The 14,987-nt window shown below is 45.5% G+C and overlaps 1 protein-coding gene across 2 annotated transcripts in view; it reads left to right on the forward strand.

Annotated features, from left to right (window-relative positions):
- LOC126252610 (UDP-glucosyltransferase 2-like) overlaps positions 1 to 14,987 on the forward strand; it is a 73,712-nt gene that overhangs the window by 31,669 nt on the left and 27,056 nt on the right. For both annotated transcript variants that reach the window (XM_049953513.1, XM_049953511.1), the window contains one exon: positions 947 to 1,406. In XM_049953513.1, coding sequence (XP_049809470.1) covers positions 947 to 1,406 — 460 coding nt within the window. The remainder of the gene's footprint in view (positions 1 to 946; positions 1,407 to 14,987) is intronic.

Below are 14,987 nucleotides of genomic sequence, written 5' to 3' on the forward strand. Positions count from 1 at the left end.
CCTCATGTTCATCTATTGAACTCCTTTGCAAACAGTACTAGAACATCTTGCCTCATCAACTTTCATATATGCTCGTGTATTTTATGCTATATTGTAATTTCATAAATCACACAAATATAATTTTCAAATGAAATGCAAAAAAATGTTTACATTCTTTATTATTTAAAACTGTGCATTGAAGATGTTAAAAACTATTTATTGACTATTAAAGCAATAATTGGTGGTAGTATTTATTGTAGTATTGGACTACTTCACTTCACTGCACTATGTTCTACTATGTTAACTGAAAACGGTAAATTGCGAGTAGGAAGCTTACCTGGTGTTGTGAGAAATTGGCTTGTAACAGAATTGGAGGATTAGTATGTGGAGAAGTGTAGTGCTGGACAGTGGATGATAGGAGACGTTTGATTTGTGATGGGGTGACTAGGGTGGAAGTCAGACCATGGTTATACAGGGAAAAGAAAAGGACAGGATAGGAAAAGGGGGCGGAACCTGTATATAAGCAAGGATGGGAAGGAATTCGTCACATCTTTTAGGAAGAACGAATGTCAGAAAGGATTATGTTGTCTGGGAGAAGAAGAAGTCGAGGGAAGATATGAAGCATGTGAAGGTGTTTGGTCGGTATCATTTGTTGGAATCGGTGAAGCAGAATGGCAGGACTGGTTAACTAGGTTCGAAATCGTAGTGGTGTTCAGGACAACACGAAAGAACAGCGTGTATACGTCACATGTAAGGCAGAACACTGGCCCCAGAAATGAGTAGATTATACCAGTGTAGTCATTGAATTTTGTCCAACATTTGCACATTCATAAAGACACAGTTTCTTTTTTAGGTAAACGCTTTAATCATAAGTCGCATTATGTACCATTTAAACTAATCCAATATTTCTTGAATATTTGAACATAGTCAGGTAGCAGTATTCCACTAATACATACATTTCTTTCAGGTCAGCTCCAAAATTCGACCTGATTATTTTGGAACGGGTGATGACGCCGTGCTACTACGGTTTAATCCACAAACTGGGCTCCCCGCCTCTCATCGGATACGTCTCCTTAGGCGCCACTACCCCCACCCACTGGACTGATGGGAATCCCAGTAACCCCGCTTACCTTCTAGACTTTCAAGCCCGCTGCTCAGACCACATGTCATTCTGGGCGAGAGTTTACGTGACATACTTATGGCTTTTCACAAATTATTACTACTTCTATCAAATTATGGCAGATCAAGAAGAAATCCAGAGAAAATATTTTGGGCCTGACGTTCCATCGGTTTATGAAACTGAAAAGAATTTCAGTTTAATGCTCATAAACAATCACTTCAGTATAAATTATCCTCGACCGAATCTGCCAAACATGATAGAATTGACTGGACTGCATGTGGAAGCCAACCCACCGCCTCTACCTAAGGTAATTATTCTTTTTTCTACTATTGTAAATAGTGCAATCACGAATGAATTTGAGCTTAATAGAAATGCCCCTACCACGAATAAACACTGATAGAGAATAATCTTTAGACAATTTACACATGTCTAGTACGAACACACATAGGTTTATCAATAAATAAATGCGTAGATTGATCATTTCTGGTGGCGGCCCAGGATTGGTTTACATAAACGTGTGGTAGGCGATTACATCACGTGGTGGAATGTGTGAGACAGTGTAGAACAGAATCAACTGACTTATCAAAAAGATGAAATCTTCACAAACTGTAAGCTGCTTTATAAGCAGAAGTGTACAATTTTAAAATTCCATAGCGAATCTGCACTTGTAACAGAAACAATATTACGCTATTGTGCAGAAGTCAAGCATAATCAGTAGATTTGAGGACAAGTGTCAACAGAACGTCGGAATGATAACAGAACAATGTAAACCGTGCAGAAGTGTCATTAGCAAAGTTCTCAAAGCGTATTACAATAGATAATGAAACTAAAATACAAAAGGGAAGGAAGAAAGGAACGCCCCAACGATGTCGATTTTATCATGAATGGAGCACAAGCTCGGACGGAGAAAGGATGGAAAAGGCAATCTGCCAAGTACTTTTCAAGGAAACTGTTCCGTCATTTGCCTTAAGCCATTTAGACCAACTGCACAAAATCTAAATGTGAATGGCCGAACAGAAATTTGAATCTCCATTCTCCGGAATGCATTTACATCACCTCGCTCTGTAATTGTAAAAAACCTCTTCCACAAGAATAACATAAATTACAAGAGATATGCGTACCATTAGCGTACCTTGCATGCTTTGTACGAGGAGATTCAACAGCTCTGTCGGCAGTCAATCCAAATCCTGAGCAAGGACTGTGTGCAGGTCTTGAAGGTCCCTAGCGTCAGAGATAGAGATGAAACTCGGCTCCCAGACAAGCTTTGTAGGATTCAGATCATATAATTTTAATTAATATTGTGTTTATACTGGTTGCTAGTGAGGAGGAAAGTTAGTTATTAGTATTTTTTTAATGATCTCATTCATAAGCAGCTATATCACAGTCATCACAGTCTCTCAAGAAAGTTATAGTTAAGCTTTACTTGTTTAATCAGAATCGGTCGATGACTCTCCTTGTCCGCAGTCTCGATGATTCGAAGCGATCTGCAATCCTGTGTAAATAAAATGTCTTGGTTTTCTTGCGATGCGTAGTCAGTCGGGAAACCTCAGATCAAGCGGAAAGTTTGCTTTGATAGAGTTTAATTATTATCCGATGAAATAATGGAGCTCTTGGTTCTAATAATTGCAGATTCGTTTCCAATTCATCGGAAGTTCCCTTCTCATTACCAACGAAATGACACCTCCGTGCAAATTTCCAATTAGAGAATACATATATAATGAAATTCCTTACACACCTTTGATGTAAATGCTCAGCATATATTTTTCTTCCACTAATCTCGATAGAAAAATTACAATTATTCAATGCGGCACGGAGAAGACCCTAGAAGTCCCCTCAACGTGCCAGAGAGAATATTACAAAGAGTAATTATGCGCTCATGGAATAGTAATAGTACTGTACTACTTTGCGCATCGATTCTACGAGTATATACACTCCTGGAAATTGAAATAAGAACACCGTGAATTCATTGTCCCAGGAAGGGGAAACTTTATTGACACATTCCTGGGGTCAGATACATCACATGATCACACTGACAGAACCACAGGCACATAGACACAGGCAACAGAGCATGCACAATGTCGGCACTAGTACAGTGTATATCCACCTTTCGCAGCAGTGCAGGCTGCTATTCTCCCATGGAGACGATCGTAGAGATGCTCGATGTAGTCCTGTGGAACGGCTTGCCATGCCATTTCCACCTGGCGCCTCAGTTGGACCAGCGCTCGTGCTGGACGTGCAGACCGCGTGAGACGACGCTTCATCCAGTCCCAAACATGCTCAATGGGGGACAGATCCGGAGATCTTGCTGGCCAGGGTAGTTGACTTACACCTTCTAGAGCACGTTGGGTGGCACGGGATACATGCGGACGTGCATTGTCCTGTTGGAACAGCAAGTTCCCTTGCCGGTCTAGGAATGGTAGAACGATGGCTTCGATGACGGTTTGGATGTACCGTGCACTATTCAGTGTCCCCTCGACGATCACCAGTGGTGTACGGCCAGTGTAGGAGATCGCTCCCCATACCATGATGCCGGGTGTTGGCCCTGTGTGCCTCGGTCGTATGCAGTCCTGATTGTGGCGCTCACCTGCACGGCGCCAAACACGCATACGACCATCATTGGCACCAAGGCAGAAGCGACTCTCATCGCTGAAGACGACACGTCTCCATTCGTCCCTCCATTCACGCCTGTCGCGACACCACTGGAGGCGGGCTGCACGATGTTGGGGCGTGAGCGGAAGACGGCCTAACGGTGTGCGGGACCGTAGCCCAGCTTCATGGAGACGGTTGCGAATGGTCCTCGCCGATACCCCAGTAGCAACAGTGTCCCTAATTCGCTGGGAAGTGGCGGTGCGGTCCCCTACGGCACTGCGTAGGATCCTACGGTCTTGGCGTGCATCCGTGCGTCGCTGCGGTCCGGTCCCAGGTCGACGGGCACGTGCACCTTCCGCCGACCACTGGCGACAACATCGATGTACTGTGGAGACCTCACGCCCCACGTGTTGAGCAATTCGGCGGTACGTCCACCCGGCCTCCCGCATGCCCACTATACGCCCTCGCTCAAAGTCCGTCAACTGCACATACGGTTCACGTCCACGCTGTCGCGGCATGCTACCAGTGTTAAAGACTGCGATGGAGCTCCGTATGCCACGGCAAACTGGCTGACACTGACGGCGGCGGTGCACAAATGCTGCGCAGCTAGCGCCATTCGACGGCCAACACCGCGGTTCCTGGTGTGTCCGCTGTGCCGTGCGTGTGATCATTGCTTGTACAGCCCTCTCGCAGTGTCCGGAGCAAGTATGGTGGGTCTGACACACCGGTGTCAATGTGTTCTTTTTTCGATTTCCAGGAGTGTATGAGTCGCCTTACGCCCATCTGATGTGATGGCTCTCACACCAGAACTTCGGCACCACGAAATTACTAGTAATTGATTCCCATGACGTCCCCGTGGTTGTATTCGCGACGTCTTTCCTTTCAGACGAATTTGCGACGAGAACCATTCTCAAAATAAAAGCGGGAATCGTCTGCAAAGACCATGCTAAAGAAAGGACCGAGAGAAGACACCTCTGCATGAAGACCGGATAGCAGTTGGGTACCTGTAAAGCGTTGCTGACGTTAGTGAAACGTGGTCAAAGTTCAATTACTTATTAACCATGTTAACAGTCTGCTTGTTCCACACCGGCTTTGCAGCCGATGCCTCATTCAGCTGCTTGCTGGATACCCGCTGACGGCCGCCGAGTCAACTCCTCGTCTGCGGGCTCAAGCGAAGAGTGAGTGACATCGCGCCGCGGCTATGGTCCAGCACGAATGGACTCGTACTAGCTGCTGCAGTGTGCTCGATCCCACTCCGAATTCTGTGTTGATGACCCATCCGCGAGTGGTGTTGTCGGAAGTCGTGTGGTCGGTCAATCCCCTTCCTACTGGCCAGGTGGGTTTCAGCACCGAGAGGCGCGTAAGTGTTGACCAGGAACGTGGACCCCACTAGGCCCTGCTACTGGTGTCCGTGTTGAAGTTCGGTGATTTCAGCACTCTGAGACGTGGTGTTGTTAGAAGACTGTCGGCTTCTCCATCAGTAATGGTAGGTGGCTCAAAAATGGTTCAAATGGCTCTGAGCACTATGGGACTGAACATCTGAGGTCATCAGTCCCCTAGAACTTAGAACTATTTAAATCTAACTAACCTAAGGACATCATACACATCCATGCCCGAGGCAGGGTTCGAACCTGCGATCGTAGCGTTCGCGCGGTTCCAGACTGAAGCGCTTAGAACCGGATGGCCACTCCGGCCGGCTGGTAGGTGGCGAACAGTATGAAATTCATCATGCGAAGTCCGTCGTCTCATATACATTTACATCTCTGGCTGGTTCGTAGACTGTTCTGAAGAATACAACTTTGAACATGGCTGAGGTTTGCAGCAACCGTATACACAAATTTGAAACCGGTTGCATAGATTTTCTATATACCTTGACCAGGTTTAGTCACCTCTAAGAGTGACTTCATCAGAAGGTAAGGTAATTACATGAAGAACATATCGTCAAAGATGTACAGTGATTTAAGAGCTGAGTTGCTCAAGTCATACATTAAAACCGAGCGAGGTGGCGCAGTGGTTAGACACTGGACTCGCATTCGGAAGGACGATGGTTCAATCCCGCGTCCGGCCATCCTGATTTAGGTTTTCCGTGATTTCCCTAAATCACTCCAGGCAAATGCCGGGATGGTTCCTCTGAAAGGGCGCGGCCGACTTCCTTCCCCATCCTTCCCTAATCCGATGAGACCGATGACCACGCTGTCTGGTCTCCTTCCGCAAAACCAACCAACCAACCAACCATACATTAAAATATAAGACATAATGTTCTTCAAAAAATCAAACATTAAAACATAAGTGACACCGGTGTGGTGCGAGTCTTATATTTTAATGTATGACTTAAGCAACTCAGCTCTTAAATCACTGTACAGCTTTGACGATATGTTCTTCATGTAACTACCTTACCTTCTGATGAAGTTACCCTTAGAGGTGACGAAACCTGGTCAAGGTATATAGAAAATCTATGTAACCGGTTGGCAGATTTTTACATATTTTTCAAAAATGTTCTGAAGAATGTAGGACATAGATTCTACACATTATCATAATCACGGAATCGAGCGCTATTACTGCGAATGTCATCGAGCCCAGTGATCAACTTCTTGAGAGATGGAGAGCTCGTGTATTTAAAGGGTACCAACGTGAGGCTATGATGCCATGCTCGGTTCGTAATGACAGCATGTGTCCTTATTCTGCTGTATTCCCCTAATAGGCTCTTAACTGCTGAGCAGGTTCTCCGATACTGTTTCTCACGATAGGTACAGTTTCCTTCGACATCTCTTACGAGATAACGAATATGCGTGTCACATTTCTGTTGGTTTTCTGTCCTGTGCTGTTTTCTGCTGAGGCCGTCCTTTCTCTCTCTCTCTCTCTCTCTCTCTCTCTCTCTCTCTCTCTCAGCGCAGTGTTGTAACGTGCCGAGGCCTGATTAACTTGCGACATAGAGCTTATTTCCTGGTCCTGTCTCTGCCTCTGGCGTGACCGCACTTTGCTTGTAACAAGGTGACAGAGTTTTAATAAAGTTTTTACTACTTACTATTCTGTGCTGTAACAATACTTCTCCACCCAATCATACTCCTGCATGAACAGGGCTCTGAATGTCAGTGTGCGGTACACATAGATCAGGTTCTCTGACAAACTGACAGGTAGTTTCTTGGGAGTGGGTGTATCCTCTGCATATATATCATTAGGTTTATTAATACAGTTCAGACCATACGTCTAAGACGTTTGAGCCGTGTGTCGGCTCTCAACATATATCGCGCTGTAAAGATTGTTCTGAGTCCTTCCATTCCATCAATTGATTCTTTCATATTTATCGTTATGGTGCGTACGATTCTGTTCAGATTCCCCTCTGGCGGCGTGTCTGGTCTTATCGAGTCGTTGCTTCCTGTTAGCCTTGTGTAAGGGAATAAGATCTCTGGGGGGATGGCCGGTTGGTTGCCTAGCGGTGACGAGTCGGTCGGTCGGTTTTTAAAATCGGGAATTAGAGGGTGTCGTACGATGAGACCGCAGCGTGGCGTGGCGGTGGTGAGTTGGCTGTTGTTCCGAGAAGCCGCGTGGTCTATCCTGGCGGTGCGAGACGAGTGGGACGAGTTGACGGGACAAAGCTGTAAGCTCTTGCTGTGAGCACCCGGGGGCCACAGCTGTGGTTCCGAGTCACTACTTGGTGGGAGCGGCAACGGATGTCTTTAAATTTTCCGTCGGGAATGATGGACTAGTAACTCGCCTAACCTGAGGAGTGGTATTTCGCCGCCGTGGGTGCAGAGAAGACGAGGGCTCCGGTGACAGAGCGCGTGGCTGCGTGACTGTGCCCAGTTGGGTACGCTGGCGACGTGTACACGGTCGGGTGTGAGGAACCTTTGCATCGGAGTTCACCTGCTGTTTCTCTCATAAACTGCAAGTTAAGTTGGTTAAAGGTTTAGATGTTAATTGAAGAATTTTGGTTTGTGCAACCAGCGTCTTTTTCTGCCTTGTGGCCTCCTGCGTTCGGGTTTCCTGTCCTTGTCGCCGGTGTAATTACAGACAGTGATCTTTTGGCTTCTTATTAGTACTGCCTGGCAGGAAGTGTATTTTGGGGCAGGGATTATGGTTCCTGATTTGATTCCTCCTCCTCCCCTGGCCTCCCGTGAGGTCGATGTGATTGCCGAATTTGAGGCGTTGTGGGTCTGTTAGTCCGCTTCTAGCCTGAGCATCCTTCGGGAGACAATTGTGGCCGCCCTTACACCCGGTCGGTTAATTATTTCTATCCCAGGACATTTTGGTGGCAGGACATGGTATTAAAGTTGTTAGTTATTGTAAAATGTTAAATAGTTGTATTTTACTCTGATTGTTTTTGACCACTGTTTAAAAAGGTTAAGTTTGCCTTTCATTGGTGGGTTTTTAAAATTACGTGGCTTTAAAATTGTTAGTTATTGTAAAAGGTGAATGACTGCATCTTTACTTTGATTGTTTTATTCTACTTGGCATCCTTTGAAAATGCTAGTTCTACCTCCTTGTTAGGGAGCCCTTGTAATTTAATATTTTGTTGTGCCAAAGTTTAAAAGAAGTTGGCTCCCTACATGTTCGGTAGCGAAATTGTAAGCAAACTGGTGTTTTTTTTTCTTTGTTTCATTACTTGGAAAGTTTTAATTTTGTTATTAAATACTTTATCAAAGTCTGTTTTAAGTAAAATTGCTTGGCTATTAACGGTAAAGTAAAGTTTTTAATTTCATTACTTGGAAAATTTTGATTTGTTATCAAATGTCTTATCAAAGTCGGTTTTAAGTAAAATGGCTTGGCCGTTAACTGTAAAGTAAATTGTTTTGAAAAGGCACTCATGCCTACTAGCTTTTTTGGATCTGTTCCTGGTCAAGTGGTAAGGAAATGACTTTTAATGGTTGAAGTAATCAATGAAGAAATTGTAAATTGCAACTCGACAGTAACCAACTAATTTTGGCCCCGTTTCCCAACTGGGGGTTTTCCTTGGTTAATCGTAACACCCGTCTCAACGTTACTGGATTGTTTACTCTTTGTCATTCCCCAACTATCTACCACGAAAATTTTCCATGTCCACTAATCGTCGCTAAGGAGCCTGATACGGCACCTGGTGGTAGGTTGAGTACTCTTGAGCTTCCAGTCAGTTTCTCATACACTCCTGGAAATGGAAAAAAGAACACATTGACACCGGTGTGTCAGACCCACCATACTTGCTCCGGACACTGCGAGAGGGCTGTACAAGCAATGATCACACGCACGGCACAGCGGACACACCAGGAACCGCGGTGTTGGCCGTCGAATGGCGCTAGCTGCGCAGCATTTGTGCACCGCCGCCGTCAGTGTCAGCCAGTTTGCCGTGGCATACGGAGCTCCATCGCAGTCTTTAACACTGGTAGCATGCCGCGACAGCGTGGACGTGAACCGTATGTGCAGTTGACGGACTTTGAGCGAGGGCGTATAGTGGGCATGCGGGAGGCCGGGTGGACGTACCGCCGAATTGCTCAACACGTGGGGCGTGAGGTCTCCACAGTACATCGATGTTGTCGCCAGTGGTCGGCGGAAGGTGCACGTGCCCGTCGACCTGGGACCGGACCGCAGCGACGCACGGATGCACGCCAAGACCGTAGGATCCTACGCAGTGCCGTAGGGGACCGCACCGCCACTTCCCAGCAAATTAGGGACACTGTTGCTCCTGGGGTATCGGCGAGGACCATTCGCAACCGTCTCCATGAAGCTGGGCTACGGTCCCGCACACCGTTAGGCCGTCTTCCGCTCACGCCCCAATATCGTGCAGCCCGCCTCCAGTGGTGTCGCGACAGGCGTGAATGGAGGGACGAATGGAGACGTGTCGTCTTCAGCGATGAGAGTCGCTTCTGCCTTGGTGCCAATGATGGTCGTATGCGTGTTTGGCGCCGTGCAGGTGAGCGCCACAATCAGGACTGCATACGACCGAGGCACACAGGGCCAACACCCGGCATCATGGTGTGGGGAGCGATCTCCTACACTGGCCGTACACCACTGGTGATCGTCGAGGGGACACTGAATAGTGCACGGTACATCCAAACCGTCATCGAACCCATCGTTCTACCATTCCTAGACCGGCAACGGAACTTGCTGTTCCAACAGGACAATGCACGTCCGCATGTATCCCGTGCCTCCCAACGTGCTCTAGAAGGTGTAAGGCAACTACCCTGGCCAGCAAGATCTCCGGATCTGTCCCCCATTGAGCATGTTTGGGACTGGATGAAGCGTCGTCTCACGCGGTCTGCACGTCCAGCACGAACGCTGGTCCAACTGAGGCGCCAGGTGGAAATGGCATGGCAAGCCGTTCCACAGGACTACATCCAGCATCTCTACGATCGTCTCCATGGGAGAATAGCAGCCTGCATTGCTGCGAAAGGTGGATATACACTGTACTAGTGCCGACATTGTGCATGCTCTGTTGCTTGTGTCTATGTGCCTGTGGTTCTGTCAGTGTGATCATGTGATGTATCTGACCCCAGGAATGTGTCAATAAAGTTTCCCCTTCCTGGAACAATGAATTCACGTTCTTATTTTAATTTCCAGGGGTGTATGTTCCAAGGATTCTGATCTGCCAAAAGGGTACAAATAGCGTCTTTGTGGCGTTGTGTTGTAAGCTTTGACAGGCGACTAAGCTCTAGACGAAACGAAATTTCGAACACGACTTAGGCACTATCGGCTTCATGCTGCGCTTTTCGTCTTTATTGAATCACGTTCCTAGACTTAGAGCGAGGGATGCGCATTCAGGAAGAACATGGCTGTATTCTACATCTGGCCACCCAGAGTTAGAGTTTCCTTGGTTTCCCTAAATAAATCCCCGGATGGATAATCGGAAAAGGACACAGCTGATGGCTTTCTCTATCCTTGTCAAACCCAAGTTTGTGCTTCATGTTTATGTACTCAACGTTAACTAGACGTTAAACCATTCACTTCATTTTGTGCATAGACAAAGCAGAGAGTAGTAGTATGGCTACCAACTCTTTGGTGCGTAGCTGAAGTTTCCACCGCTAGTCAGCACTGCTATCGCGGCTCTGCAGTCTCTGCTGGTGGTGGGAAATACAAAAATCCAAGCTGGTAACTGGTGGGAAATTTAAAAATACCAGGAGGCGCTGGGAGGAAACTAAAAAAATTCAAGATTCTGGTAAATTAAGAATAAATGTAAAAAATTGTAAAATCCAAATTGGTGCTTAGCCTAGTTGCTGTTTGTGAGCTCCCCCCTCCCCTACCTCTCCCCCTCCCACTGTTACTCCTTTCTCACTCCGGTCCCCCTAAATTGTGTACAGCCATGTCATGTACAATACTTCCATGTTGAAAAAATACGTAACCTTCACTTGAATTGGCTCTGGCACTATGTTCGAAGATATTTGAGACTGAATTGTCTAAACTGGCACCATCACACACACGCACACACACACACACACACACACACACACACCTTGTTGGGTTAGAGCAATATTAGTCCATTGATTGCCATTACCCCATGGATACTACTGGACCATTGGATGCAGCTAATTGTCAGTCTATAGAGGTGACTGCCATCATCCCTGGATACTTAGTGGATGGGGCAATGTTAGCTACATTACACAGATAACTGCCTTTACCCCAGATACTACTGGGTGGAGCAGTGATGGTCATCAGACACTGTATCTCTCGTGCTCCTCTCTCTCTCTCTCTCTCTCTCTCTCTCTCTCTCTCCCCCTCTCTCTCTCTCTCTCTCTCTCTCTCTCTCTCCCCCTCTTTGTATCTCTCTCTCTCTCTCTCTCAAACACACACATACACACACACACACACACACACACACCTGTTTTCTGACAGACACCATGAACTTCAAGTACTAATCGATGCTGCTGGATGTTCCTTTTCTGTAGAAATTAATTCCTTAAAATGCGAAATATTCCCTACTTTTTCAAAGTTAGAAACAAAACCAATTGCTCTACCATTTCATTAAGTTTATTCCAATGAACATTGTCGATGTCTGTCGGCGACTTTTGGAGTCTGTTTTTCCAATCGTGAACGTCATTTTCCTCGTCGTAATCATCCTCCTTTTCTTCCTCTTCATATTCCTCCCATCATCGTCATAATCATCGTCTTCCTCATAACAAACATTCTCTCCTTCCTCATCATCAACATACTCCCCATCGTAATCTTGGCCTGTCTTCTTCTTCTCCTATCAGAATAACTGTTCTTCTTGAATTATTCTCTGTAGCGACTGAGAAACGGATTTAAATGCTTTTTCCAGCATATAGTTTGTGTTTCATGCAAGTAGCATTACAAAGAGAGAGAGAGAGAGAGAGAGAGAAAGAAAGAAAGAAACTTATGGATTAGACGTACAATTACCAGACACTTCTACCACAGACATGAAGAGCTAGTTTTTCCCTCGCACAGGCCCCCAATGTCTCTCTCCCTTTCTCTCTCTGTCTCTCTATCTATCTATCAGTCTATCTCCCTCAGTCTCTCTCTCTCTCTCCCTAGACCGTCTAGTAAGTGGCTGCATATTTGGAAGGAGTATAGTATTCACATATGAAAACAGAGAAAAATGATTTACAGAAGTGAACGTGCGTGTGTGTTTTACTAATCACGATGCTCATGTATTTATACTTTATTGAACATGCCAATGCACATATGTGGAATGAATTTAATGATGAGGCAGTACAGCGTTTCAAATGGCTCTAAGCAATATGGGACTTAACATTTGTCATCAGTCCCCTATACTTAGAACTACTTAAACCTAACTAACGTAAGGACGTCACACACAGCCATGTCCGAGGCAGGATTCGAACCTGCGACCGTAGCAGCAGCGCGGTTCCGGACTCAAGCGCTTAGAACAGCTCGGTCACAGCGGCCGGCAGTACAGAGTTTACAGATGTGTATAAATGAAAGAGATGATGATGAGGCAGATGGGCAAATATTATACGTAATTCTTTTGATCCCCCCATGAACCATGGACCTTGCCGTTGGTGGGGAGGCTTGCGTGCCTCAGCGATACAGATAGCCGTACCGTAGGTACAACCACAACGGAGGGGTATCTGTTGAGAGGCCAGACAAACGTGTGGTTCCTGAAGAAGGGCAGCAGCCTTTTCAGTAGTTGCAAGGGCAACAGTCTGGATGATTGACTGATCTGGCCTTGTAACAATAACCAAATCGGCCTTGCTGTGCTGGTACTGCGAACGACTGAAAGCAACGGGAAACTACGGCCGTAATTTTTCCCGAGGGCATGCAGCTTTACTGTATGATTAAATGATGATGGCGTCCTCTTGGGTAAAATATTCCGGAGGTAAAATAGTCCCCCATTCGGATCTCCGGGCGGGGACTACTCAAGAGGATGTCATAATCAGGAGAAAGAAAACTGGCATTCTACGGATCGGAGCGTGGAATGTCAGGTCCCTTAATCGGGCAGGTAGGTTAGAAAATTTGAAAAGGGAAATGGATAGGTTAAAGTTAGATATAGTGGGAATTAGTGAAGTTCGGTGGCAGGAGGAATAAGACTTCTGGTCAGGTGACTACCGGGTTATAAACACAAAGTCAAATAGGGTAATGCAGGAGTAGGTTTAATAATGAATAGGAAAATAGGAACGCGGCTAAGCTACTACAAACAGCTTAGTGAACGCATTATTGTGGCCAAGATAGATACGAAGCCCACACCTACTACAGTAGTACAAGTTTATATGCCAACTAGCTCTGCAGATGACGAAGAAATTGAAGAAATGTATGATGAAATAAAAGAAGTCATTCAGATAGTGAAGGGAGATGAAAATTTAATAGTCATTGGTGGACGTAGTAGGTGAATATGGATTGGGGCTAAGAAATGAAAGAGGAAGCCGCCTGGTAGAATTTTGCACAGAGCACAACTTAATCATAGCTAACACTTGGTTTAAGAATCATGATAGAAGGTTGTATACATGGAAGAACCCTGGAGATACTAAAAGGTATCAGATAGATTATATAATGGTAAGACAGAGATTTAGGAACCAGGTTTTAAATTGTAAGACATTTCCAGGGGCAGATGTGGACTCTGACCACAATCTATTGGTTATGACCTGTAGATTAAAACTGAAGAAACTGCAAAAGGTGGGAATTTAAGGAGATGGGACCTGGATAAACTGAAAGAACCAGAGGCTGTACAGAGTTTCGGGGAGAGCATAAGGGAACAATTGACAGGAATGGGGGAAAGAAATACAGTAGAAGAAGAATGGGTAGCTTTGAGGGATGAAGTAGTGAAGGCAGCAGAGGATCAAGTAGGTAAAAAGACGAGGGCTACTAGAAATCCTTGGGTAACAGAAGAAATATTGAATTTAATTGATGAAAGGAGAAAATATAAAAATGCAGTAAATGAAGCAGGCAAAAAGGAATACAAACGTCTCAAAAATGAGATCGACAGGAAGTGCAAAATGGCTAAGCAGGGATGGCTAGAGGACAAATGTCAGGATGTAGAAGCTTATCTCACTAGGGGTAAGATAGATACGGCCTACAGGAAAATTAAAGAGACCTTTGGAGATAAGAGAACCACTTGTATGAACATCAAGAGCTCAGATGGAAACCCAGTTCTAAGCAAAGAAGGGAAAGCAGAAAGGTGGAAGGAGTATATAGAGGGTCTATACAAGGGCGATGTACTTGAGGACAATATTATGGAAATGGAAGAGGATGTAGATGAAGATGAAATGGGAGATACGATACTGCGTGAAGAGTTTGACAGAGCACTGAAAGACCTGAGTCGAAACAAGGCTCCCGGAGTAGACAACATTCCATTGGAACTACTGACGGCCTTGGGAGAGCCAGTCCTGACAAAACTCTACCATCTGGTGAGCAAGATGTATGAAACAGGCGAAATACCCTCAGACTTCAAGAAGAATATAATAATTCCAATCCCAAAGAAAGCAGGTGTTGACAGATGTGAGAATTACCGAACAATCAGTTTAATAAGCCACAGCTGCAAAATACTAACACGAATTCTTTATAGACGAATGGAAAAACTAGTAGAAGCCGACCTCGGGGAAGATCAGTTTGGATTCCATAGAAATACTGGAACATGTGAGGCAATACTGACCTTACGACTTATCTTAGAAGACAGATTAAGGAAAGGCAAACATACGTTTCTAGCATTTGTAGACTTAGAGAAAGCTTTTGACAATGTTGACTGGAATACTCTCTTTCAAATTCTGAAGGTGGCAGGGGTAAAATACAGGGAGCGAAAGGCTATTTACAATTTGTACAGAAACCAGATGGCAGTTATAAGAGTCGAGGGACATGAAAGGGAAGCAGTGGTTGGGAAGGGAGTTAGACAGGTTTGTAGCCTCTCCCCGATGTTATTCAATCT

Source organism: Schistocerca nitens, chromosome 4 (assembly GCF_023898315.1).
Source record: "Schistocerca nitens isolate TAMUIC-IGC-003100 chromosome 4, iqSchNite1.1, whole genome shotgun sequence".
NCBI classification, from domain to species: Eukaryota; Metazoa; Arthropoda; class Insecta; order Orthoptera; family Acrididae; genus Schistocerca; species Schistocerca nitens.